Source organism: Eleginops maclovinus, chromosome 2 (genome assembly GCF_036324505.1).
Source record: "Eleginops maclovinus isolate JMC-PN-2008 ecotype Puerto Natales chromosome 2, JC_Emac_rtc_rv5, whole genome shotgun sequence".
NCBI lineage: Eukaryota > Metazoa > Chordata > Actinopteri > Perciformes > Eleginopidae > Eleginops > Eleginops maclovinus.
This window is the reverse complement of record NC_086350.1, coordinates 4,874,632-4,897,747: the sequence shown is the minus strand read 5'-3', so window position 1 is coordinate 4,897,747 and position 23,116 is coordinate 4,874,632. Positions and strand designations below refer to the sequence as shown.

Here is a 23,116-nt window from a genome sequence, read left to right as displayed (position 1 = left end):
TGAACTTGTAACGCTCGGTTAAAACCTTTCTGTTAATTCCCAATATTGTTTAAAGTCATAGCCTATAACAGTTGATGAACATACAGGGCTGTAAATTCAATTTTCTGTCAACATTTTCTTTCTCTTATCATTTCTTTAAATAATATCAGAATGGTATAAAATGTCCTAAAGCTTCCAGAGTCCAAGGTCTTTAAATACTTTGTTCTGTTTAATGAACAGAACAAACCCTTAAGATATTCAATTTGTGTTATATAAAACAAATGTGATAAATGTTCATATTGAAGACGCTGGACATATTGGGGGTTTTTCTAACCGTATCAATTAATTTAGCATTTACTCAAAACTGTAAAACAATTTGCAGACATAACTCAGATATATTCACCTTGTGTGTTGAGACGAGAACTGTTCTTGACCTCTGAGAAATTACCAAAAAGTCAGTGCAAACACTTTTATTGAACTCATTAGTCGTAACAATAAATCTGTACAAGCAGTTTCCTGTTCCAATTTCCTGTTTCTGCCATTAAATAATGTGGAAACAAAACAAAGTTCTACATCCAAGTTGCGTGGATTCACAGGAACCGGATTCCTGCTCCGAACTGGAAGCCGTCACATATCCTGCAGGGAACGGAGGAAATCACTTTGAACGAATATCAAGAATCTGAATATTGGAGTATTTGAAATAGGGTTGTGTGAGGTACTTGTGTACAGTCAGTGTTTGGAGAGGCAGGCAGGAGAGAAACCCCACCTCCCTAGTTTATTCTGTTTAAATGCAATATTTTGCTGCCTTATCTTGTGAACGACATAGCTTTTCTACAAGGAACTGAAAGTGAAATTATACTATCTTCAAAGCCACCATTGACAAAAACAGTCAAGAGAAGTTTCACTTACTGGTGTCAAGATACAGCTGAGGAAATATTCTAAAGATGAATTAACATATCTGAGAAAAAATCCCGGTCTCTGTGGCTATGGCAGGACTGCTAATTAGCAATCATTTTAATAATACCAATAATAATGGTAATAGATCGACTATGGAGCTTAAACAAACCCACTTCAGGTGCATCTTCATAATGCAGAAAAGGCTTTGACATTAAACAATATTTCCTCCAATGCTAAGACATGTAAACAGATGTGTGAGGCTCACTGCATGCAGAGAGACTGTTATAGTTTGATTGTTGCAGATCCTACCTGTCTCCGCTCTGGACTCCCATGGGAATGCAGTAGTTCAGCTCCAGCCGGGCAATGTTCCCCAAACGCAGCACGAGGCCGATTCCATACGACCAGCGGATGCATTCTGCGAGTTTCTTCAGATGCGCTTTTGGCCCCTCGCCTGAGTGAAAGGACAGAACGTGTAACCAGCGCTGGAAGAAGCACTCTGATGTTTTATCCAACAGTTTCATTATCTTCTCACCATAGTTGAGGTTACAAAGGTTTCCGGCGTTGAGGAAGAAGTGTGTCCTGAAGAGATCCCCGAAGCCCCCCTTGCCCGGTCTGAAGGGCAGAGGGGTGTAGAGGTGGACTCCCCCCGCCCAGTAGCCCTCTCCTCCCAGGTAGTCTCCTGCCACATCAGTAATCCACGCAAAAAGACATTTAAATAACGACCACACTTCACCGTCTGTTCACCACAAACTCAGAGAGGAGGTCTCACCTTCACTCTGCGGGCCCAGGCTGTACATGCTGAAGCCTCTGATGCTGGTGGGGCCGCCCAGGTAGAACCTAGAGGGTCCACAAAAACACAAGGTATGTACTACAGTTACGACTTTTTAATGCGGTCATATTCAGATTATTATGTACTTTTGTCTTTTAATGCTTTTGCAACAGTCCCATTCCAATAAAGCCACATGGACTTGATCACATGAAGACGGAAATTCAGAAATAATTACATTTTTAAATCAAATTTTGTTTGCCTAGAAATTGCTTAAATTGTGGCACAGGTCAGGTGATGTTTATATTTTCAAACCAAATCTTTTGAGTCTGGCTTATATTTAATGTTTTATACACATTTTTGTTATCTTTGTCATAACGCTACTTAAAAATCATGAAAAAGCCCCTCCCTAAAACTATAAAAACCTGCCATTAAATCATCGCATATTTAGGTTTTCTTCAATATCAAAGTAGTCTAGTGATAGATGTCTAATTGTTGATGAGCATTTTGCAAACACAAACTTAATTTTGTCAAGGCTTTTGCTGCAAATTTGCTAGAATGTAATGCAAATATAGGGGTGGGGGGGGGGACACTGGCTTATGTTGTTTTGAGTGTAGGGACTTCAAACACTCTGGTCTCACGGATAATCGTAATGGTACATAATATTGTGGTGCATTTGTTTCCGTACCTGTCTGCTATGCTTGTTGGTTTGTCCCCTATGGGTAGCAGCAGACCCCCCCACAATGATGTAGAAAGGACCTGGAGGAGAAAACGGTTTCATAAAGTACATAATTCTGCCAACAAAAGATGAATATGTTCCTGGAATCATTTACTAGGATCATAAAGTGCCTTTAAATAAGCAATTTTTGTACTTATAAAATACAATGTGAATCTCACCGAGTCCCAGAAGAGGGTTTTGTTGAGCTGGATCTCAAAGTCCTCCTTCAGGAAACTGGCGTCTCCTCCGGTGTAACCAGCAAGTTCCTGCACATCAAACAGAAACGTCAACACATTTTCATTTAAAACTAGAATTACTGCCCAGTCAATTCCCTTCAGGTTCCAGGCCTGAGATATCAAGTTCAAAAGATTGGCATGGACAGAAACACCCGACAAATGAATATGTGATAAATACACATGAAAAGCTTTGGTTAAGAATGAAACCACTAACCTGATGGATCTTCAACAGGCCACCTTTCCTGGGAAGGATGGAGGAGTTTCTGGTGTCGATGACCATAGAGTGCTGAAAAACCCAAGGATAACCCTGGTTTATTACCCACTGTTTTCCATGCCCACAGTGAAATCTTTAGAGTTAAACGAGAGAGAAATACCGAGAGAGAGGACTTGAGGGAGTGGCCGCTCTCCTCCCGGACGGCGAAGGAGGCGGTGCGAGCGAGACAGCCGAGCTCCCTCCACACACCCTCCCACTTCAGGGTCTGGCTGGTCTTCCACAAGGGGAACTGTGGGAGGTGAATTGGTAATAAGAGGTACGTTTATTTTGTACAGATAACATGCCGTTACAAACATCATATATTGTTCCTAACTCAGCATCTGTTGTGTCCTTAAAACATTATGGCTCTGTGAAAGGCTTCTGTGGGTAGACCTCTTTCATTTTCCATCCTTGAAATCTCAGGCATTCTTAATGATTTCCGTCCTAAAAGCCGTGCACAAATAGGAAAAAGCATGTGTGTATTCTGCACTCTTGGTATGCACCATTATTGATTTTGTTGAATGAAAGAATAAGAACCAAAATGTCAATGTCTTTTAAAAGTTTGACTGGATATGAGAGTTCCCTTTCCTCTTCATCTCTTTGAGTGTTTTCTGTCTGTTACTATTTGTTCATGTTGCTGCCTGCCTGTCTTGTCATGGTGCCAGAAAAGCGATTATCAAAGGGACTCTACTGGTTAAATAAAAAAAAAAGTAAAAGTTCAAAGGTCCAAACCTCCAGACTCATGTTTTTAAGAAGAAACAAAAAACGGAAATCAGAAAAGCGTCAACTATGAATCTTTTAAGCTCAGTTTGTCACAATAATTCATAATTCATTGCAACAATAACTTGAATAAAAGCAAGTGTTTACGCTCAGTTCTCCAGAGATGCCTCGATCCGTCTCCCTCAGTGAACTCCAGGGAAACTGACCCGTTACTTTGTACATGTTGAGCGTGATGCTGGAAGAGAAGCGAGAAGAAGAAGAATATGAACACCAGGCTAGGATTCCTTAGGTTTTTTTAGCTCTCTTGTCTGCTTGTATGTGAAACTGTTTCAAATTTTTATTTTCAGTGTATCCCGGTGAAAATATATAACAAAATATCTGCCAAATATAGACACCACGTATTAAGCTGATTAGACATAGCACTGTGTACTTCATGAAGGTGTTCATATCTTACTTGCGTTCAAAGTTTCCAGGTTGGGGTTTGAAGAAGGACAGACCGTAGGACGTCTCTTTGGTGCCGTAGGAAAACTGGAAGGTCATTTTCTCTGCTCGACCTAAAACGTTGGGTAACTTCAGGCCAAGAACCTGAAAACAGAGCAGGTTTGACGATAACGGTTTCAACTGTGTATTCAGAAGCATCCAAACTTACTAAAGATTACACGCAAAAGACATTTGAACACAGAAGGCCTCAAATATTGAGTCACGGTGAAATCTCATTGCGATATGACAGCAAACTTAAATTCATATCCAAAAGCATCTTTACAGAAGACAGTGGTGATCCAGTTTACTACATCCAAATATGTAAATGTGCACATTTATTTTTACCTGTAGAAAAAACATTCACCATGAAGATATAGTGCAAAAGAAACACATTTTAAAAAGGCACATTTATCTTGGTGCTCACCATGCTTCCTTCATTGTTCCCGACCATGGTGTTGTAGCTGCCGGTCATCCGTCTCAGCTCGGTGACTTCAAACGTCACATCGAGGCCGTTAGGAAGAGCGCCTTCACCTGAAGAAAAGAGAAAAACACAGAAAATCTGAATTCTTTTACGTTTGGTTTTAAACTATTTGTCTTGCGATGATGTATTTAACAGACAGTTCCAGAGAATATGCATTTATTTTACCATCATGTTTTTAATCATGAGGCTTTGCAGTGACTGGCTGTACCTCTCGATGTGTCGATAACAACTTCAACTTTTCTGAAGATACCGAGGCGCAGCAGCTTCTGTCGGGCTTCATGGGACTTTCGCATCACCTGCACGACAAAATGTAATACAATTTTGAAGCTTTTCACAAAACTGTACCGACAGGAATACATTGACAAAGCACTGGTTAGTTCATCTGTGTTAACATGCACCTACATCGATCAAGTTCTTTGCCCGGAAAACTTCTTTGATTTCATACGTCAACAAGTCCTCCTTCGTTCTTCCGAGCCCATCTATGTGGACTTGTTGAACGACAACCTGAAACAGGAGAGAGACAGCGTTAGAATACAAAAGAACTAATTATGTATTACAATTTTGCAAGTAAAAAAACATTTCTGATGCATTTAACGTCTGCAACATAATGAATCTTACATTCTTGTTTTCGAGGACTTCTTGCTTTGGCTCGTGTTCGATCTCAGGAGCCTCGATGTCGTCAGGTTGGACTCCCAGCTCCGGCCCGCGCATGGGCAGAGGGTCCAGGCTCTGCAGCACATTGGGAAAAAATATGTTCAAGCAAGTACGCTTAATGAATTACAACAAGACACTACAATTATTGGTAATTTATAATGAAACAAACAGTGAATATTACATTCTTTTATACAGTCTGTAGTAATGAAGTGCTGTGTGTTCTCTGCTGAAACTAATCTGTGAACTTCCAGGAGTTTTGTTATTATTTTCTTTTTACTTTCACGTAATCTGGTGATTATTTCCCCAATTATAACATCAATCATTTGCTCCATAAAATGTCAAAAGACACAGTTTAAGAAACATCTTTCATTGTCTGGTTTACTGTTCAATAAACAGAACCAAACCCAAGGATATTAAGGAAAACAAAACAAAAGTATAGAGATAAAAGCAGCAAATTCTCACAAAACATATTCTATCACCTAACCTTTGATATATGTTTAGCAGCATTTTTACTTGTAGCTAAATTAATTGATGCCAAACTCCTTATTTTATGATTAATGTGTCGATATAATGCACACCTTTTCTAAAACAACAGCTTCAGCTAAGTTGTTTACAATGCAAATCTTGAAAACCCAGGCTCCTCCATCAATGCAACAAACCCTTTAACACATAAAGACTTAAAGCAGTGTAAATGTTGTTGTTCTTTCACAAAACTATGTGTATGCAAGGCCACACAACACGTCCCTGTTCATTCTATATCATGTAAGGTGTAGTAATAAGAAAGGAAGATGTAATGAACAGTGTGCAGATTGAGGAGCCTGTAGCATCTGTCATTGCTCTCAATGGTTTATATCTAAATACACAGCAGTTTAGTTGTGAGATTATAAACTAACTAGCAGGAAACTAATTCAGTGTCTCACCACAGAGCTGAAAGCCCACTTACAGCTTCTTTAATTAACATTATGGGCCTTTCTGCAGCACAGTGGCCGCTCTGCATGTTTCCAATTGAACACACGGAGAGGTCAAAGAGTCCTAACTACCGCGGGTACCGGACTGTTTCTTACCCGGGCGTGGACGGTGCCCATGCTGAGCTCTGCAGGGCGCTGTCCCGGGAAATATGGTCGAAATTCTGCGTGGAAAAAAGACTCAGTAATTTAACCTACAAGTAACCGGAGCAGAAAAGCGACGAGGCTCCGATAAGGGAGGAGGCGGTTCGCGTCACTTCCTGACCACGCCCCCTCTGCAGGGCGGCGTTCAACACGTCAACGCTGCGAAACGTCAAGAATAACAACATCATGTAGGAGTTCATGTTTACGACCAATTCTAAAAGTCATGTTACTGTGATAAATGTATTTAATTGAGTTATACTACATTATTATGGAAGGCTTAAGCTGCCACTAAAATATATAAATATGGTTAATTAAGTTAGTAAATAAATTGATAAATTAATTAATAAAAAATATAAAGGGATTTTTTAAAATATACTCAGAATTTTATATATTATGTCATTTATGTTTGTACTATAATATCCAATGTAGTTCTTCATACATGTCATATATAATATTAAAATGATTATTAATGAATGATAGCTGTTGATGATATTTTTGCAAAAGAACAATTTAAATTAAAAAAATAATTTCCAACATCCAAAATATATATTTGTGTTGTATTTGACTTTGTAAACTGATCAATGGTTTGAGTTGAAACCAATAGAAAAAATGTATTTTATTATTGCAATATCAGAGTAGAAATTCCACAGTGACATACAGTATAACTTGAAAATGAAAACTCAAATCAGAGTACATATGAGCAGTTTAATAACAACAATTATACAAAATATGCTAAATGTGCAAGACACAGATCCACATAAGGCCCAGTGCTAATGATAACACCCATAATCCACATCAGCAGTACATTGTTGAACAAATAACACATCAGCTGAGTGGGAAAAAAATCTCAAATAAGTTCACGGTTGTTCATATGTTGCTGAGCGTCTCTGTAGGCCTTGCATCCTGTAACAGCAAAAACAGACACAAAAATAAATGTATAATATGGTGAATTTTTAAATGTTGGTAAATATAGTCATTGGCATGCTGTTTATATTTGATAAGCTGCGCTTACGCTTCAGTTCTGAAGGTTTCATGGGATATCTTGTCTTCATTTACGCCTTCAGGACATTCATTAATGTCTTCAATGCCCAGTGTGATCAGAGCTGTGGAGGAAAAAACTCAATTTGTTTAATTTTGCATTTAAAAAAGTATATACAGATACCCACAAATAGGCTACTCAAATAAAAACAATACTTTTGAGTCTTATAAAGAAAGTATGATTGAAGACCTAACATAAAGGCATTGAATTGGTATTATATCCTGGGTTTACCTTAAAATTATTTCACTTTATGAGCATTATGTGTTGATATCAAAAGTGTGTGAATCGTCCCTGTGCTTACCCTGCTTGTATTGGGCAAAAGTAATGTATTTCTGATCAGCGGGGTCCAGGATCCCAAAGACTGCGTCCAGGTTGGCGCTGTTGAACAGATTTGGTCCTTTCAATTGGGTCTTCTGAGAAATCTTCAGCTGCTCCAGCTGCTCGATCAGAAACTCTCTGGGCTTCTCTGAGGAAAACAAGTTAAAACACAGATATATTTTTTTGTGTTATGGCCAGGAAAATGCTTTTTCTTATAAAGCTACATTTTAGTCAGAGTTTGCAACATAAAAAAGACTAACAGTTAGAGTAACATAAAGCTAAACAATATCTAGTAAATAACATACCAATTCAAAACCTATATTAAATGAAATACAATTTGTACACAATATGTTCAAAAAGAATACAAATATTCAATGCTGTATTTCCACACTAACAGTTGTATTAACCACATCAAGTCTAAGTACATCAGTGTAACTCTAATAGTGTGCTTTTACAAATCACTTTTAGGGAATGTTCTATAATGATTATTGGTTATTATGTGTTTCAGTGTAATAACCCTATATTTATTCCTTGAATTATCATCCAGCACAGATACAGTAAAATAAACTAAAACTTAACCAAAAACCTAGCATAGCCTATGCATTAAATCAAGTTAGCTAGCTGGCTTTGCCAAAACGTTTTTAAAAACAGGATGTTCCGTTTTATTTGTTCTATAACAGAAATAAGCTCTGACCAGGTCTGTGGAAGAAGAGCATGCAGCTCAGGTTGTCCAACAGCTCGATGATTCTGTGTTTTTTTAGATACTCAGCGGCGTCCTCCTCTCTCTGCGTCGCCATCTTTCCCACTTTTGTTTTGCTCTGTTGCTAGGATACGCACACGTCCAATGGTTGAAGGGTCGCGCGCACACTTTTTGACGCATATTCAAATCTGATAATGAGTTTGTGATTCACTAAAAATCTTGAATGGTTTTAAAGTCTTACTAACTTTCTGTTGTTTTTGACATTACACGATATGACAAATGTTCTATGTTGTTTAAATTCAAAAGTGGAATGCTGGCTCGGTTCCTGACCTTGGTTTTTCTGTGAAGTCGGTATTTTTTAATTATAAAGTCGTATAACACGTATTGGATATTATTTTCAACATTATTTTGATATAGCATATTTCTTTCAAGAATTATGTTGAGCTTCTTTTTTTTTTTTATCAAATTGACTATAGTACTCACATTTGGGCAAAAAAAGACAATTTCACATGAAGTTTGATTTCTAACAAAGTTTAACAAAATAAGCTATTTGCAACCTGACGCCTGTTATTATTGCAGTATTTTCTTAGGTATGACTTATTTTTACCACAAAGTAAAGACAAAGGTTTAGAATTATATATTTTTTATTTAAAAACATGTTGTATGCTTAGGGAAAAACCATCAATAGATGTATTTTGAGTAGAACAGAATAACTTACAGTTACAGTGTGATCATGAAGCGTTCTATTACCAACTGCATCACTTGGTTTGAAAGTGCTAAGACATTCAACAATGACAAATTAACAATGGTTATATAAACAGAATCATCTTATTCCAGAGAGGATCCTTATCCCATGGAGCCAGGCGCCAAGACTGTAGCATTTTATTCCTCTCCTGTTTGCTTCATAAGAAGAAACATCAAACACAGACAATATCCATTGCAGATGTCCCAGACATGACTCGGCGAGTGGCAACTTCAGAATAGAAAATAATCTGCTGATTGAATGTCCATCACAAACAATTCCACATCAGTCCACTTTTTGTTTTGCTTTAAGCTCCTCTAGCGCAGCAGCGGCAGCTTCTTGTCTGAGTTTGTAGCCCTGCAGCTCTGTTATAAGCTCCCCGGGCTTGGGGGGGGTCTCTGGAATACTCTGTAAAATAAAAATAAAACAGAAAGAAATGTTAAACATGCACTAAAGGAGTGGGACTGTTTGGTTGGGTGGTGTGTATGTTTTCCTGTCAATTTCCATGTGAGGCAGTCAGTGCATATAATGTCCTCATTGTGAAACACTTTCAGTTGCATTTCTTTCATGAAAGGTGTTATACAAATAATGTGTATGTATCTTTTCAATCTCTATTCATCTCTCTTTCTTTACCAGATCAGGTAGGTAGTACTGATGGACGACCTGTGATCCTGCAAACATGGCCAGCATACTGGCACCGAGCATCCTCAGGTACCGAGGCCAAGACACACCGGCTGGCATCTTTACAGACTTCTGGAAAAAAAGAGAGGAAGATATCCCATTAGTAAACACATCGAAGCTGACAAACACATATGCTTTATTTGTTGCATATAGTTTTGCAGATAGAGGGAAAGAAGTGCATTTATGTATCCATAAAACAGTATGACAGAAAGAGCATCTGGTTTAGTTAGTTCCTCTTTTTTTTAAAGTCAAATGTGCTTTTTTTCTTGCTAATAAATAGGAGCTATTGTCTGTTATAGTGTGAAATAATGCCAAAATCAGGAGCAGCATATAATAAGACAGTGTGACTGATCACAAATTGGATCCAGTACAGAGCCTTTATGGGTATGCGTTACGAAAAGGGGTTTATAATTTTAGTAAAAGTCACAATTCAATTTTAATATCATATACATGCATATATAACTTTCTAACAAGTACTAATTATATATGATTAATAACCACCAGTACAATAAACCCAGTAACAGGAAACTGCTGTCAATGTTAGCAGTGTGACAGTTAGCATGGCTTGAAGTTAGAAAAACAATGAAGGGTGACAGAGCAATAGACACAAACTTACATTTAGTGACTCTGGTAAGTCCTTTTCAGTTAATTTGAAAGTAATTTAAAGAAAAGACCGAAATGAGATCACATTTTTATCACCTCAAACCCCAATGTGTGTCATTGGGACAAGCAGGCAGGTCATGCTGTTTAGCTAACACAAAGATATGCTAAATTATAGCGAGTGGTCACTACCCATTGTTCGCGGATACCAAAAACGTGAATTTACCGTATTTCGCTGCCTGTTTTACATTTGCAGGCTCATTTTAAAGTGAATTTTGTATGCATTTTGGGGTTTGAATTGACAACAACCTACTAGTTTTCTGTCTCACAGTTTAAAGGCTGCTTTTTGATCATACAATATCCTTTTCAGCCACGAACCGTGTGTTGAAGTCTATCAACTTACATTGTAAAGCCAATTTGAATGAGATAAGATGATATAAGAGTGAATCATATCTGGAATATTCGTATTGATAATATATGGTTCAGAGATCAGATTTGGATATTGACTTTGCAGCATTTGTGTGTATATTAAACTGATCCTGTTTTTACTGCAGAGTGATACGCTTTATAATAATATACTGTCTTTGGGTCTGACTTCTTCTACGGTTTAAATTTGTGTTGGTGCATTCATAGATATACTTTCTGTCGCCATCTAGCAGTAGTATATATACAAGTAAAACTTTATATTGTGGTGTGTTCAGCGGAAAGTGTACCTGATAACGACATAGAAATACAGTAAAATAGAAACTCAAATATCTAGAAATACCATTTATATATATATATATTTTATTATAACATTTAGTGATCTGGTGTTTCCCTTCCAGTCCAGCAGGGGGCAGTACCGCGCCTCACATCAGCCTCTCTTACCGCCAGGATTCAAAACAAGTAGAAGGACAAGTTAGGGCAAAAAGGAAGCATGTTTTTATTCAGTTTAAGAGACGTTTACAGTCAGAAAGTGACTATTCGGGCATTTTTTCTATTTTAAATCCTAAGTGTTCTTAAATTAAAGTTGCTGCCGCTATGATTAAGTAAATATAACACTTCCTGCGTGTTGTAAGAAGAAATGTAAGTTAGCCTCAGGTTAGCATGTTAGCTGCAGAGTGGTTACTTCATGTCTGTAAGACGGGCTCTGGTGGATTGTGCTGTGTTGTCTCTGACAGATGCCTGTGTGTTTTATCCGAGTTGTAAAGGCTGCTTCTCAAGGATTGATGTTCAACAGGAGGACACGACGAGGTAAAGGCAAAAAACAACAACACTTGTTTCCACTGTGAAGGAGAAACAGTGGGTGCAATGGATTTGATTTGTAACCATTACTCTGACTAACAACTCTAGACCTAGATCACTTAAATGGCAAAGGTGAAATGCAGAAGTAAAAGAAGTACTCATATATTATACTTTAGTAAAAGCAGTGGTGGGAAGTAATTAAGTACATTTACTCGAGTAATGTACTTAAGTAGTTTTTGAGAGATTTCTACTTTACTTATAAATGTTTTACTTCTACCCCACTACAATTCAGAGGTAAATAGTGTACTTTTACTCCGCGGCATTGATGCTATATCTTTAGTTACTTTGCTGAAAACTGCCGTATCTAAGTAAGCTCAAAAACAAATGTATTTCTACAATGCTCAGTTATTACCCATGTTTAAATCTCTTTCACATTGAGTCTTCTCTTCTATCCACACAGATGCAGATGCTCTAAGTGTGGTTACAGCTGTCTGAGGGAGCAGGTGGAGTACAGATACCGCCTCTCACTGAGGGTGGTCCGGGACACCTGCATTTTTGGGATAACAGTATTTGGAAGCTGCTTGGACCAATTCTTTGGTATTCATGCGAGTGGTTTACAGAGGTGAGCACTGGAAAATATCTGTCAAGCAGCTCTGCATTTCTGCGATTTAGTACGATAGAAACGTGCATCAGTGTTGTTGAAAACCCTGTGTTCGTCAGAGTATTAGATTCGTTTTACCAGTGTTGAGTGTCAGTTAAAAGCAGTGTGGATTTCTTTTGTTTCTGCATGTTGTAGGTTGGTGCAGAGCTTGGATGGAGGATCAACCAGATCCACGTTGTTGGATACGGCTGTGCAAGACTGCTTCATTGGGAGGCATTTCATCTTTGGTATTAAGGTACAATTGCAATCAGGATTTTGAACAACATCTCCAAAGTGTGTATTTTATTGAATGTCATTTGTATGTAGTCTTCTTGTCAACGATTCCTGGTCTTGTTTGTGTCCTTCAGGGATCAGGAAGTGGACCTTGGTTGGGAGAGACTGCTGCAAATGGCTCCAGCAGTAAAGCTCACTTCATTGCCAGTCAGATGATTCTCCCCAACGCCGCAGGCCTCACAGGCTGCACAGTGGTCAGTTATTATCGGACCCTTCATCAGAGAGTTGCTGAATACAAGCGGGGTTCCTCTGATCCCAGCAGAGCCTCTGGCCCCCCACCACCAACCCTGCTGCTGCTTCCCGAACATTTACCAAGCAGCTTCAACAACACCACACTATATGTCTCAGGTCTTTTATCCCAGTCATCGCAAAAGTAAGGACACTTTATCCGTCTACATCCTGTTAAAAAAAGGCCCGTTTTACTTGCTCTTTAGCTTTATAATTCACATGCACCTTTAACCCTTTTGTTTCATGCATTTTAGCTAATCAGTTAAGGCATTTAATTAATTTTTTCTGTAGTGTATTTATTCAATAGTAGATATTTTCAGTGTCAGGTGGTGTGACTTGATGCATTGTCCCCCTTTTTTTTTTACATTTCTTGACAATTGCTTTTGTTTTCGCCCTAGTTCACAGCATCAGGAAGGCACCCTGATTCCCACCCATCCATGGCGACAATCCTTAGGACTAGTAACCTCTTCAGCAGAGCAGGAAGAGAGCTGCAATACTCAGGAGGGCAGAGAGGAGAACAGCCGACAGACTGACAACAAAACACCACAGAGAGGCAGCTGGGGGTACCGTAGAGTCACAGAGGAGAGAGCGCCGTCACCTCTTCTTCCTTTAGATTGCAGTTCTTCCAAAAGTCCATCATTTGTCAAATCCCCCTCCTCATCCATTGAGAAAGCTGCTGGAAACACCCCTGTCAAGGATACTTGGTTCAGTCCTCCCACACCTGGCCTAAACAGTTCCAAGACGAAGGAGATTTCTGCTGGAGATCTCACCAAATCTTTTCTGTCGAGCTCCTTGGCTTGGGAGGATCTGCCTTTCTCTGAGAGTCTTACAGAGTTTCTAAGTGAGGAAAACAAAGATTGTGACATTGTAAGTGAAACAGAGCCACATTTAAACGTGCAAAATCAGAAAGAAACAGCAAAAAACAACCTGGAAGTCAGTTCACCAACCGAGAAAGTACCACATACATCACCCTCTGTTTGTCAAAGGAACAAGCAGATAACAGAAAGCAACTCACGGACGTTACTGGATATTACAAAAACACCTGCACTGAATGAAGGGGATTTATCCAACCAGGTTTATAAGAACATTTCTGGATGTGCAAACGAGATTCAAATCAGAAACATTTGTTCCCCTGAGTGTTATCAGGAGGATGACAAAGGTAGTTTTCTATCTTTTAATGAAGAGCAGCTTGAAGTGGACTTCTATAATTGTTCAGCAGACCTGTTCAGCAGCAGCTCCCTCATAAACAACACAAACCAAATCAACACACATGCAGAAACAGACTGGATGACAACAGAAGCGTGCCCGCTGCTATCCAAACCAAACAAACTGCACCTGATGAGTGACAAGGATACGAATTCCTCACTAGACAAAGATACACTTGAAACTAGAAAATGCAATAACAGAGACAGTTTAATTCCAGGCTCACAAGACTTTGACTTCATCCCTCCCTCTCAGTCCACCCCCATTGTAAAATCAGCTGTTGTGAACGGGTCATTTTGTAAATTCAGTCCTGATGCTTTTCACCAAAATCAGCCTGAATTGGGCAGTATAAAGACACCTAGTACCCCCTCTTCTCTGTGTAAATCATACAGGTCTAAGCAGCTGTCACAGTGGGGCAGAAAGTCTACAAAAGGAAACGTGGTGTTGAGTTCGACATCCAGCAGACAGAGCAGCCGATTCACCCCAAAAAGGAGGTTTTGGAAAGCAGAAAAGCAGAAAAAACTACCGGCTCAGCAGCATCGTGGTTTCCAGAGCAACAACCGCTCAAGTGATTGTGATCTGACAGACAACGAAGTGATTGTTCCTCCGACTCCCGCTGCTGAAACCCAGCTGAGTGTGAAGCTCAGGAGGAGACTGCAGACTGAAATCAGCAGCGGTGGTTTGGGATATTCTTGCAAAAGGAAGCAGGGAAATAAGATGAATTGTAAAAGGACTCTGTTGGATCAAAATCTGACAGTGTCACAGAGAAGTTTTGCACCAACAGGAAATTGTGAGACTGATGAGGGGAGTCTGGATCGATCTAACTGTGACTCCCCTGATGAGAACGAGGCCTGTGATTGGTCTAGAGATCTGTTTTCTGACTCTGTCTGAGATGTGCTGTGGCAGAAGGCCTTTGCAAATCGATTATAGAATGAATTGATCTTTTAAATGTTCTTAAGCTGGTATACCAAAGATCTAAGAATAGACCTATTTTAAATAGAGAAGCTAGGAGAGAGGCTGTTGAAGACTCTACAGGAGAACCCATACCTGTCCCACCTCTTGCTTAATGCACTTTATCTTTGAAGTGAGTTTTAACACTAAAATGATCATCTTATATAATTTATATACCTTGCTTTACATTCCAGGATTTCCATAAATGAACAGTTTAAAACCCAAAAATCAAGGATGCTCAGTGTCTTATTACATATCTACATATTCAAGAGGTTATAAACAGCATTTTCTCCCATTTAGGTAAAAAAATGACTGCAAAATAGTTTATTAATAGATGATTATTGTTATTGTTATAGCTAGTGTTCTTAATAATAATCTGGAAATGATACTTAATTAAAATGATTGAGTAAATATAGAAGAAGAATGTCACATACATGCACACAGCAGAGCACACACAGTGAAATTGGTCCTCTGCATTTAACCCATCCTAGTACTAGGAGCAGTGGGCAGCTACCGTGCAGCGCCCAGGGAGCAATGGGGAGGGGGGGATAGGAGATGTCCGGTGCCTTGCTCAAGAGCACCACAGCAGGGCCTAAGAGGTGAAGTGGGACCTCTCCAAGTAGCAGTTCACTTTCCATATTTGAAGTCTGTTTGGGGACTTGAACCGGCGACCCTACGATTCCCAGTCCAAGCCCCTACTGACTGAACCACTGCTGGAGAGATACATCTGCAGAATTTTTTATTTATAAATTATATCATATCATACTGTTTTTCCTCTTCTCTGTTGCTGCATAAACACTTGAATTTCCCCACGGGATTAATAAAGGTACATCTTATCTTATCTTATCTTGGTAATAAAATAGGTGTAAATAATGATTTTATTTCGCTACCTGCAGTTCCCCTCCTGGCCCACAAGTGGCGCTACCTCCCTCTGCGCTACAGGAAATGTTGAGGTTTAAATGGTCTTTGTTTTGGGAGGATTCCCAGCCCCCCGTCTCCCTATTTGAAAACTAAAGAACAAAATGTATAACAGGTATGTTAGATTCCTCCTAAACATTTATTTTTCATTAACATAGATGCTAGTTTCTGTTTTTTTTGCAGCTGTGGGACTCCGTAATGTTGTTAGCTTCCCTGTTAGCCACAGATTTCTTCTTCCTGTGTTAGCCGTCCATCCGTCTCCTTTGTGCAGAAATGAACCGAATGTGCTACAATAACAACAATACCCTGCAAACAACTCACATGTCCGGTGTGTATTGATGCATTTGGCAGCAGAATGAATGTTAATGTATTGAAATAAGTCAACAGTAAAGATGGAAGAAAACCAGTATACATCACTGACGGTTCCTACGGATTATTTTCAGCAGTGGTGAGTTGTTGTGGAGATGGCAGCAGGTCATGGAAAACTTCTCATGTTTCTTCATTTTCTTGCATGAGATTAAGAGACATATACTACATTTTGATCATGCTTACCTGTATTCTCTTTCCGTGGGCTTGTAGCAAGTGACAGTGTCATTATTAAGGATAATAATGTCATGTTTCTTCATTTTCATGCATGAGATGGAGAGAAATAAACTGCATTTTGAACCAAACGACATCATGCATACCTTTTGTACTTTATATGTGGGCTTGTAGCAAGTGACAGTGTAATTACTAAGGAGAATGACAACTGAGTAATAAAATGTTTTAAAAGAAAGGTGACTAATACACTGAATCAGAATAACCATGAATAATAATTCAGGTTTGAGTCAGATTACTTAGAAATGTAGTCAGTCAAAATGCATGGCAATGGATTACAATGTTTTATAATAATTTATGTAAAGCCTGTACACAAATATTTAAGCAACTAGCTGCTACTAATCATTTTAATATTTCCTGTAAATTGAAGACACAGATGTACTTAGGTAATCTTCTCCTTACATTTCTTCCAAACCTGGAAATAAAGACTGTAATTGAACTGTCACTCCCTACAGATTCCATACTCCTGCAATGTCTTTTATAACTCAGCTTATTTGCAAGCATTAGAACTGACAACTCTCCACTCGTTGGACCTGTGGTTGAGTTCGATCACAGTATCAATGTTTTGCAATTGTTTGTGTATCTTCATTCCATTCTGGTCAACCATGCCTGAGTTGGCCAACAGCAAAAGGTGGTGTTCCTGTTAGCGGGTGCAACGAGAGAGGGTACCAAGGGTTAGCTAAAACTAGGGGATGGGACCATAAACAATTAAACCAAATTGTGTTTTCATTGTCAGCATAATTGTGAAAATATTCTCCGATAAGTAAGTTAAAAAAGTTTTCTAGCTCGCGGTAGAGAAGTGAAGCAAAGGTCTTGATTAAAATAATACAGAAATGATCATTTAAGAAAGAACAGACGTACAAAATGTAGCCTTTATTCATGACTTTTCACTACCGTTTTTAAGATTGTTCATTGTTTTTGTTTGATTTACTCAAAATAATGATTACTAAAAGTTATAAAAGTGTCAGTGATGCAAACGTTTGTTCAGAAAATGTAAAGTCAAGTGATTTGATTGATGGTTATAGTGCCATAATAAGAGTTCAATGTATATTGTGATGATCATTGGGAAGAGATATCGCACTTTCCAATTATTTTTGGGCAGGATAATCGAGACACCCCATTTTATATTGTCTCATGCCTTCTCAAAATCTACTACACAGCCACAAAAATAAGTGGAACAGGGCTTGACTTTCACCTTCTACACTGAATGAAATGCAGAAAATACAAACAAGTGTTTATCAGCGCATGATTGTTTGTAAGTATTGTGTCTTGTAAGTTTGTCTCTCCTACTTCTTCTTCACGCACGCCATTGAGCATCAGTCAGAATGTGTTTTTTCTTGCTGTCTGGTCCTGTTTTTCTTCTACTTGCCTTAATGTCTTCTCTGTTAAACCGTTGTTCTTCCTCCTCTCTTCCTCTCTCACGCCTCCCTTCTCTTCCAGGTATCAGTCCAGCCAGCAGCACCCCGAGGCTCAGTATGTGATGCCCTATAACAACATGGGCTTCTACACAGAGGGTCCCAGAGATGAGCCCGTCATGGCCGAGCTGTCCGTCCACCGGGATCCTCCTGTTCACCAGGAACCCTTCTACCAGAACTACACCCCGCCGGCCCAAAATCACTACCATGAGTTGACCTACCAGCCCCAAGTCAGGGAGCAGCAGCAGCAGCAGCAGCAGCATCCTGCACACATGCACCACCCTCAGCACCAACACACAGTTCAGCAGCAGCAGCAGCAGCAGCAGCAGGAGCCCAGTGTGCAGCACCAACCTCAGCCGGCTGCTCCACCTCAGGGTAGGGAAGAGTTTCAGACTTATTCTCCCACACACACATTCATATCATTGAGTAAAACGAAAGCAAACAAGTGATTAAAATTAACGCTCAGCTTCAATCAGCAAGGATACAAATGCAAACCAAGCCAGAAATCTAGATGTAATCGTGGACTTGTATCTGAATATCAACAGCCACGTTTAGGTAGTAATAATTGCGGTCTGCTATCGCCTAAAAATGACAAAAAAACACATGTTTGTTATGAAGAATCCAATTATGTCGATTATGAACTAATGTTTCAGTAGACTCATTTACTGTAGCAGTGTCTTTTCTCAAGTAACTAAATAATTAGACAATTGAAAACCAGACCAATATTTTGATAGTCGACAAATCGTGAAAGTAATTGAGAAGAAATGCTGTTTTTCAGCCTCTTTAATATGGAGATTTCCTGCTTATATACTATCAGACTTTATATATTTAGGGTTTGAATTGAAATAACTGTCTTTGTGAAACTGGGATGCATATTTTCCACTGTATCCTGACACTTTATATAAAATATAATTAGCAGATTAATGCTTGTTCTTTTAAATCATTTTAAAGCAAATGATGAAAACTTTTCTACTTAATGCCTTTAATTAAATCGAGTACTTATCAATGTCTTACTCTGCACTGTAGTCTTATGTTTTATACCTGTCTTTACCATTTCTTGTTTTAATTTAACATTCTCTTTACTCTTTAGCTGTTTTAAAAAATGTCCTTCTGTGGCGTGGCTCCACAGTGTATTTGAGTTATTGCTTAAAACTGCGCTTTATAAATGACATACACTCTGTTTTAGGGGTGACGCCGGTGAAGAAGAAGCGCGGCCGGCCTCCGAAGCAGCACACAGAGGATGGGAAGACGAACGAGGAGGAGAACGAGATCGAAGCGGCAAAGAAAGCCAAGAGGGCTCTGAACCGCTTCAACGGCATGTCAGTGGAAGAGGTCATGACCAAAACCCTGCCGGACGTCATCACGTACAACCTGGACATCTTGATAGTGAGTTATTAACTGGACAGACCTTAAGGGAATGTGTTCGTATGAATCGTAGTGAAGTGGTACCAATTGTACAAACATTTCTTTAGACATTGAAAGGTTTCAGACACAAAACACTGGTGATTTTCCCCGTCTGTTGCCATGGTAACACCTTCATGTTTTATCCTCAGATTGGAATTAACCCAGGACTGCTGTCTGCCTACAAAGGACGCCACTACCCAAACCCAGGAAACCATTTCTGTACGTTGACCTTCAATTTCCTTCGTTCATTTACTGACTGGAAAACATACTTTATTTTCAGTTGCTTCAAAGTTATATGTTCAGATGCAAGCAGACCTCCGGAAACATGCATTATGGTTCATTACAAGTACATTTGATATAATTGTGTAACTTTTGTTTTGTGTACAGTTGTAAAACTTGTTTAATTGGGTAATTTAAAGAAAATATTCAAGTTTAAAGGGTTAATAGGACTTTTTTGAATGTCATTCTATCAATACAGGGTTTTGAAAACAGGTTGCTAAAATCCGGGATAATCAATGATTTTCAAGCTCCCTGAGAATCAGTATATGCAAAATGTGTGTCTCGAAAGTCACTTGGCCTATGATATATTTTCCTCTGCAGGGAAATGTCTGTTTCTTTCCGGTCTCACTGACGAGCAGCTCAACTTCATGCACGACCAGAGCCTGCCGGAGAAATACAGCATCGGCTTCACCAACATGGTGGAGAGGACCACACCCGGCAGCAAGGACCTCTCCAGGTCAGAAAAAAAAACAGTTTGACCATAGTCATTTTAGCTTTTGTACAGAATGACTCAAAGTTAGACTAAATGCTAAGATCAGTTACTATGATAAATCCTGTGCCCTTTTTAAAAGAAACAAAAACTATATTTTTATGTTTTTGTTTCAGTAAGGAGATCCGTGAAGGAGGTCGACAGTTACTCGACAAGCTGCAGAAATACAGACCATTAATAGCAGCTTTTAATGGAAAAGGTACACTTATTAAAACCCTTTAGTGTTTAAACGGCTCATAATAAAGCCCCTGGGTGCGTTTAACAGTGTATTGACTTGTATTTATCTTGCAGGTATTTATGAAATCTTCTGCAAAGAAACGTTTGGTGTGAAGGCAAAGAATCTGGACTTCGGTCTACAGCCTTACAAAATCCCAGAAACTGAAACGGTAAATTGAAACAGAATCGGGATTAAAATAGGATCAACAACACAAACAACAATCCTCACAGCATATTACTTTCCCCCAGGTGTGCTACCTGATGCCCTCGTCCAGCCCTCGCTGCGCACAGTTCCCCCGTGCGCAGGATAAGGTTCATTTCTACATCAAGCTGAAGGAACTGCGAGACGAGATGAAGGGTCTGATACCGAAGCGCGAGGTGGAGGAGACAGAGTACTTGTTTGATCTGCAGCTAGCCAAAGGTAAACAGAATCAGAAATCCTTCATAAGTGTTACAGCAACCAGTGGCATAGCGGGTATAAAAAGGCGCACAATAATAAAGAATAAGCTAACTTATTAAATGTAGAGAAGAAAAGCACAGGTTAGGTATCCCAGAATAAAAATAAAGACAGATAAGACAGTTTGCTTTATATTTATTCACATTAGTTAGTATTATTGTATTAAAATGTGCTCAGTTTTACAGTTTGTTCTTGTGTTTCGATACATATTTTAATTTTACTTCGTTTTTTATGTTGTTTATTTGTTTTGTTTTTATACATACACCTGTATACATATATTTTGCATTATTCTTAAATGGACCGATGGTCACAAAACCATATTTGCCCTGGGATAAATACGGCATTCTGATTGATAAAGTATAGTTTGGGGTTAGTGTTTCCATTTTCTACTACTACACCACTGCATCTCAGAGGGAAGTATTATTATTTTTACTGCATTTATTTGACACTTGTTTACTTCTTACACAAATGAAACATTTATATTATTTAAATACAGCTAGATATCTGTACGACATGTTAAATGTAGCTCCACATTGAAACATAAGCAGTCCTTTTTACAGACTTATTTATGTATTTGTTTACATATGTATTGTTGTTGTGTTCTGCAGAGGATGCAAAGAGGATATCCATCAAAGAAGAGCAGGTGGACCCGGAGTATGAGAGCTGTAATGCGCTGCAAGGCGACGCGAAGCAAAGCAGCAACTCCTCCAACTAAAGGAGAGCGAAGAGAGGAGGAGAACAGCCTGTCTGCTGTAGCACACAGGTAGTGTAGTTACCGTATGGGTCTCACTGCAGTTTATCGAGTTGGAACTAAACAGAGTTAGGGTTAGTTACAGATGCATTAAGTGTATCTGTAAATAATGACTCCAAACCACTGTGACTGATTACCTTTCTGAAGCAATTTAAAAGTCTGTTGATTTTTTTATAGAACAACAACATGAAGTGAACCAATGACCTCAAAACATCCCGGAGAGAAAGTAGATTTGATGTCCGGAAACATTTTAGGCACACGGTACATTTCTGTTCAAACTGAAAGATAACTTTTGTTTGTTTACACAGAGGATCCACTGGGAAACCAAGATATTTTTCAAACTGAACCCTATTTTCCCATGTTTTTGTGTCCTAAAGTGACACCATTTTTTTTTTTATTGGTCCAGTAATGAGCTGCTTAACAGGCTGCTATGTAATTCTAATGGGTAATTACACACCTTCAGTTTATCTCAACTAAAAAATGTGCTTGTTTTTTGTCAATCACAGGCTCATTTTATTATTCTAAGTGCCACAGAAATAGACAAATTAAATGTTTTTATTTACACTTCGGTGGATTCTGGCTGTGGACCCAGGAGAAATATCTTTCAGAAGTCTTGTGTTGTATCCATTTTGATAAAATCAGCTAAATAATCAGCCACAACATTAAAGGTCCTTTAGAAAACACCAAGTTGACAACAACTGTATTCAGGCAAAACGTCATATGAGAAAATAACATAGGAGGTGAAATCAGGAGAAAGGTGAAGGAAAAACGTTGGGATCCTTTCCATTATGTTGTCAACACTTTTAATACAAATCTAAGCTTTTCAGTGGTCAAAACAAGCAGTTAGTGGACATAAATGACCAGCATTCTAGCTAAATACTGAAGCAATTAAAGAAAAATAGTCTAGAGTTGTAAAACAAACATGGGTAAAATAGGATCCAGGTTGAAAAAATACCAAAGTTACCCTTTAAGTTTACACAACTTGCAGTAAATTGCAAAAAGATACATAACACATTCCCACCGTAAGTTATGTTTTGCGTAGTTTCTAGAATAAAAAATATATTGCTTAAGTATTACCATTGTATTGGGTAATGACATACCATTCCTTCTGCAAGCAGCACAGTCCATCTCCTTGGTTTGTATTGTGGTATCTTGCAGAAATGGACATTGTAGGCCAGTCTGCGGACAACATGACACGGGAGCACTGCAAGCTGAAGAGGCTCACTCACCAGAAACCAGATAGCAGCTGTACTAGTAGCATGATGCAGCAGTGAGAGTGAATAACCCTCTGATGACACACCGAGAAAAGAAGTCATACAGTTTCCTGAAGCCTCGCAATGTAACGCACAAGGGAGGAAGTTCCCACCACGGTTACATTTTCTAACTCTCCAACAGACTGTGCATGTGTTTGGTGTTATTTTTTATCACTATTTATTGCATTTTGTATGGTACGTGTGTCCAGTGACTTATTTTTGTATTTTTAAAGAATGACATTTTATGATTTATCAGCTGTATAAATAGGTGATTGTACTCTGAAATTTCTACCCTGTAATTACAGAGTTATTAAATCTCTTCTAACGATGGTCTGTTTATTGTCTCATTGTTCAAAGCATTAATGTGAAGATTTTATATGCATGCAAGAATAAGACAAGATGTGCCTTGCATTAATCCCCGTG

At 38.8% G+C, this 23,116-nt stretch overlaps 5 protein-coding genes across 9 annotated transcripts; 2 read left to right on the top strand and 3 right to left on the bottom strand.

Annotated features, from left to right (window-relative positions):
• Positions 1–434: 434 nt before the first annotated feature.
• Positions 435–6,420, bottom strand: samm50 (SAMM50 sorting and assembly machinery component). Its single transcript, XM_063903204.1, has 15 exons — positions 6,249–6,420; positions 5,149–5,259; positions 4,933–5,034; positions 4,739–4,826; positions 4,474–4,580; positions 4,024–4,154; positions 3,717–3,804; positions 2,971–3,099; positions 2,811–2,882; positions 2,540–2,626; positions 2,331–2,401; positions 1,646–1,713; positions 1,409–1,555; positions 1,186–1,327; positions 435–615 (listed from the first exon to the last, which is right to left on the bottom strand). Exons 1-15 carry the CDS (start codon positions 6,267–6,269, stop codon positions 570–572), a joined length of 1,410 nt encoding a protein of 469 aa, XP_063759274.1. The 5' UTR covers positions 6,270–6,420; the 3' UTR covers positions 435–569.
• A 550-nt stretch (positions 6,421–6,970) lies between these two features.
• si:dkey-42p14.3 (EF-hand calcium-binding domain-containing protein 10) lies at positions 6,971–8,463 on the bottom strand. The gene is made up of 4 exons (XM_063912871.1): positions 8,345–8,463; positions 7,634–7,798; positions 7,306–7,396; positions 6,971–7,196 (listed from the first exon to the last, which is right to left on the bottom strand). The coding sequence occupies exons 1-4, from the start codon at positions 8,445–8,447 to the stop codon at positions 7,151–7,153; spliced, it is 405 nt and encodes a 134-aa protein (XP_063768941.1). The 5' UTR covers positions 8,448–8,463; the 3' UTR covers positions 6,971–7,150.
• A 513-nt stretch (positions 8,464–8,976) lies between these two features.
• LOC134882027 (ubiquinol-cytochrome-c reductase complex assembly factor 6) lies at positions 8,977–10,535 on the bottom strand. Of its 2 annotated transcripts, none has more exons than XM_063909682.1 (3): positions 10,390–10,535; positions 9,726–9,845; positions 8,977–9,500 (listed from the first exon to the last, which is right to left on the bottom strand). In XM_063909682.1, exons 2-3 carry the CDS (start codon positions 9,831–9,833, stop codon positions 9,378–9,380), a joined length of 231 nt encoding a protein of 76 aa, XP_063765752.1. In that variant the 5' UTR covers positions 9,834–9,845; positions 10,390–10,535; the 3' UTR covers positions 8,977–9,377. The 2 variants fall into 2 exon arrangements, with proteins under 2 accessions (XP_063765752.1, XP_063765759.1); XM_063909689.1 differs by having other exon boundaries at positions 9,726–9,842; positions 10,390–10,529.
• A 726-nt stretch (positions 10,536–11,261) lies between these two features.
• On the top strand, positions 11,262–15,454 carry ddias (DNA damage-induced apoptosis suppressor). The gene is made up of 5 exons (XM_063909977.1): positions 11,262–11,606; positions 12,058–12,219; positions 12,394–12,493; positions 12,606–12,904; positions 13,158–15,454. Exons 1-5 carry the CDS (start codon positions 11,485–11,487, stop codon positions 14,851–14,853), a joined length of 2,379 nt encoding a protein of 792 aa, XP_063766047.1. The 5' UTR covers positions 11,262–11,484; the 3' UTR covers positions 14,854–15,454.
• A 103-nt stretch (positions 15,455–15,557) lies between these two features.
• tdg.2 (thymine DNA glycosylase, tandem duplicate 2) lies at positions 15,558–23,023 on the top strand. Of its 4 annotated transcripts, XM_063912949.1 has the most exons (10): positions 15,559–16,279; positions 17,869–18,218; positions 19,030–19,229; positions 19,397–19,466; positions 19,848–19,983; positions 20,133–20,215; positions 20,308–20,402; positions 20,482–20,653; positions 21,298–21,452; positions 22,599–23,023. In XM_063912949.1, exons 1-9 carry the CDS (start codon positions 16,224–16,226, stop codon positions 21,402–21,404), a joined length of 1,269 nt encoding a protein of 422 aa, XP_063769019.1. In that variant the 5' UTR covers positions 15,559–16,223; the 3' UTR covers positions 21,405–21,452; positions 22,599–23,023. The 4 variants fall into 4 exon arrangements, with proteins under 4 accessions (XP_063769028.1, XP_063769019.1, XP_063729826.1 ...); XM_063912958.1 differs by having other exon boundaries at positions 15,558–15,946; positions 21,298–23,023; XM_063873756.1 differs by having other exon boundaries at positions 15,561–16,159; positions 21,298–23,023.
• The last annotated feature ends 93 nt before the right edge of the window (positions 23,024–23,116 follow it).

Bases quoted from the DNA above. Each gene is read 5' to 3' on its own strand.
- samm50 (XM_063903204.1), bottom strand. From the start codon at position 6,269: ATGGGCACCGTCCACGCCCGG. The intron at 4,827-4,932 runs GTAGGTGCATGT...TTTGTCGTGCAG, and splicing joins GGGCAAAGAACTTGATCGAT to GTGATGCGAAAGTCCCATGA. The intron at 2,402-2,539 runs GTGAGATTCACA...TTTCTCCTCCAG, and splicing joins AAACCCTCTTCTGGGACTCG to GTCCTTTCTACATCATTGTG.
- si:dkey-42p14.3 (XM_063912871.1), bottom strand. From the start codon at position 8,447: ATGGCGACGCAGAGAGAGGAGGACGCCGCTGAGTATCTAAAAAAACAC. The intron at 7,799-8,344 runs GTCAGAGCTTAT...TGTTTTCCTCAG, and splicing joins GCTCTTCTTCCACAGACCTG to AGAAGCCCAGAGAGTTTCTG. The intron at 7,397-7,633 runs GTAAGCACAGGG...TTTCCTCCACAG, and splicing joins TTTTGCCCAATACAAGCAGG to CTCTGATCACACTGGGCATT.
- LOC134882027 (XM_063909682.1), bottom strand. From the start codon at position 9,833: ATGCCAGCCGGTGTGTCTTGGCCTCGGTACCTGAGGATGCTCGGTGCC. The intron at 9,501-9,725 runs GTAAAGAAAGAG...TTTATTTTACAG, and splicing joins AGTACTACCTACCTGATCTG to AGTATTCCAGAGACCCCCCC.
- ddias (XM_063909977.1), top strand. From the start codon at position 11,485: ATGTCTGTAAGACGGGCTCTGGTGGATTGTGCTGTGTTGTCTCTGACA. The intron at 11,607-12,057 runs GTAAAGGCAAAA...CTATCCACACAG, and splicing joins CAACAGGAGGACACGACGAG to ATGCAGATGCTCTAAGTGTG. The intron at 12,494-12,605 runs GTACAATTGCAA...TGTGTCCTTCAG, and splicing joins ATTTCATCTTTGGTATTAAG to GGATCAGGAAGTGGACCTTG.
- tdg.2 (XM_063912949.1), top strand. From the start codon at position 16,224: ATGGAAGAAAACCAGTATACATCACTGACGGTTCCTACGGATTATTTT. The intron at 18,219-19,029 runs GTAGGGAAGAGT...ACTCTGTTTTAG, and splicing joins GCCGGCTGCTCCACCTCAGG to GGGTGACGCCGGTGAAGAAG. The intron at 19,467-19,847 runs GTACGTTGACCT...TTTCCTCTGCAG, and splicing joins AAACCCAGGAAACCATTTCT to GGAAATGTCTGTTTCTTTCC.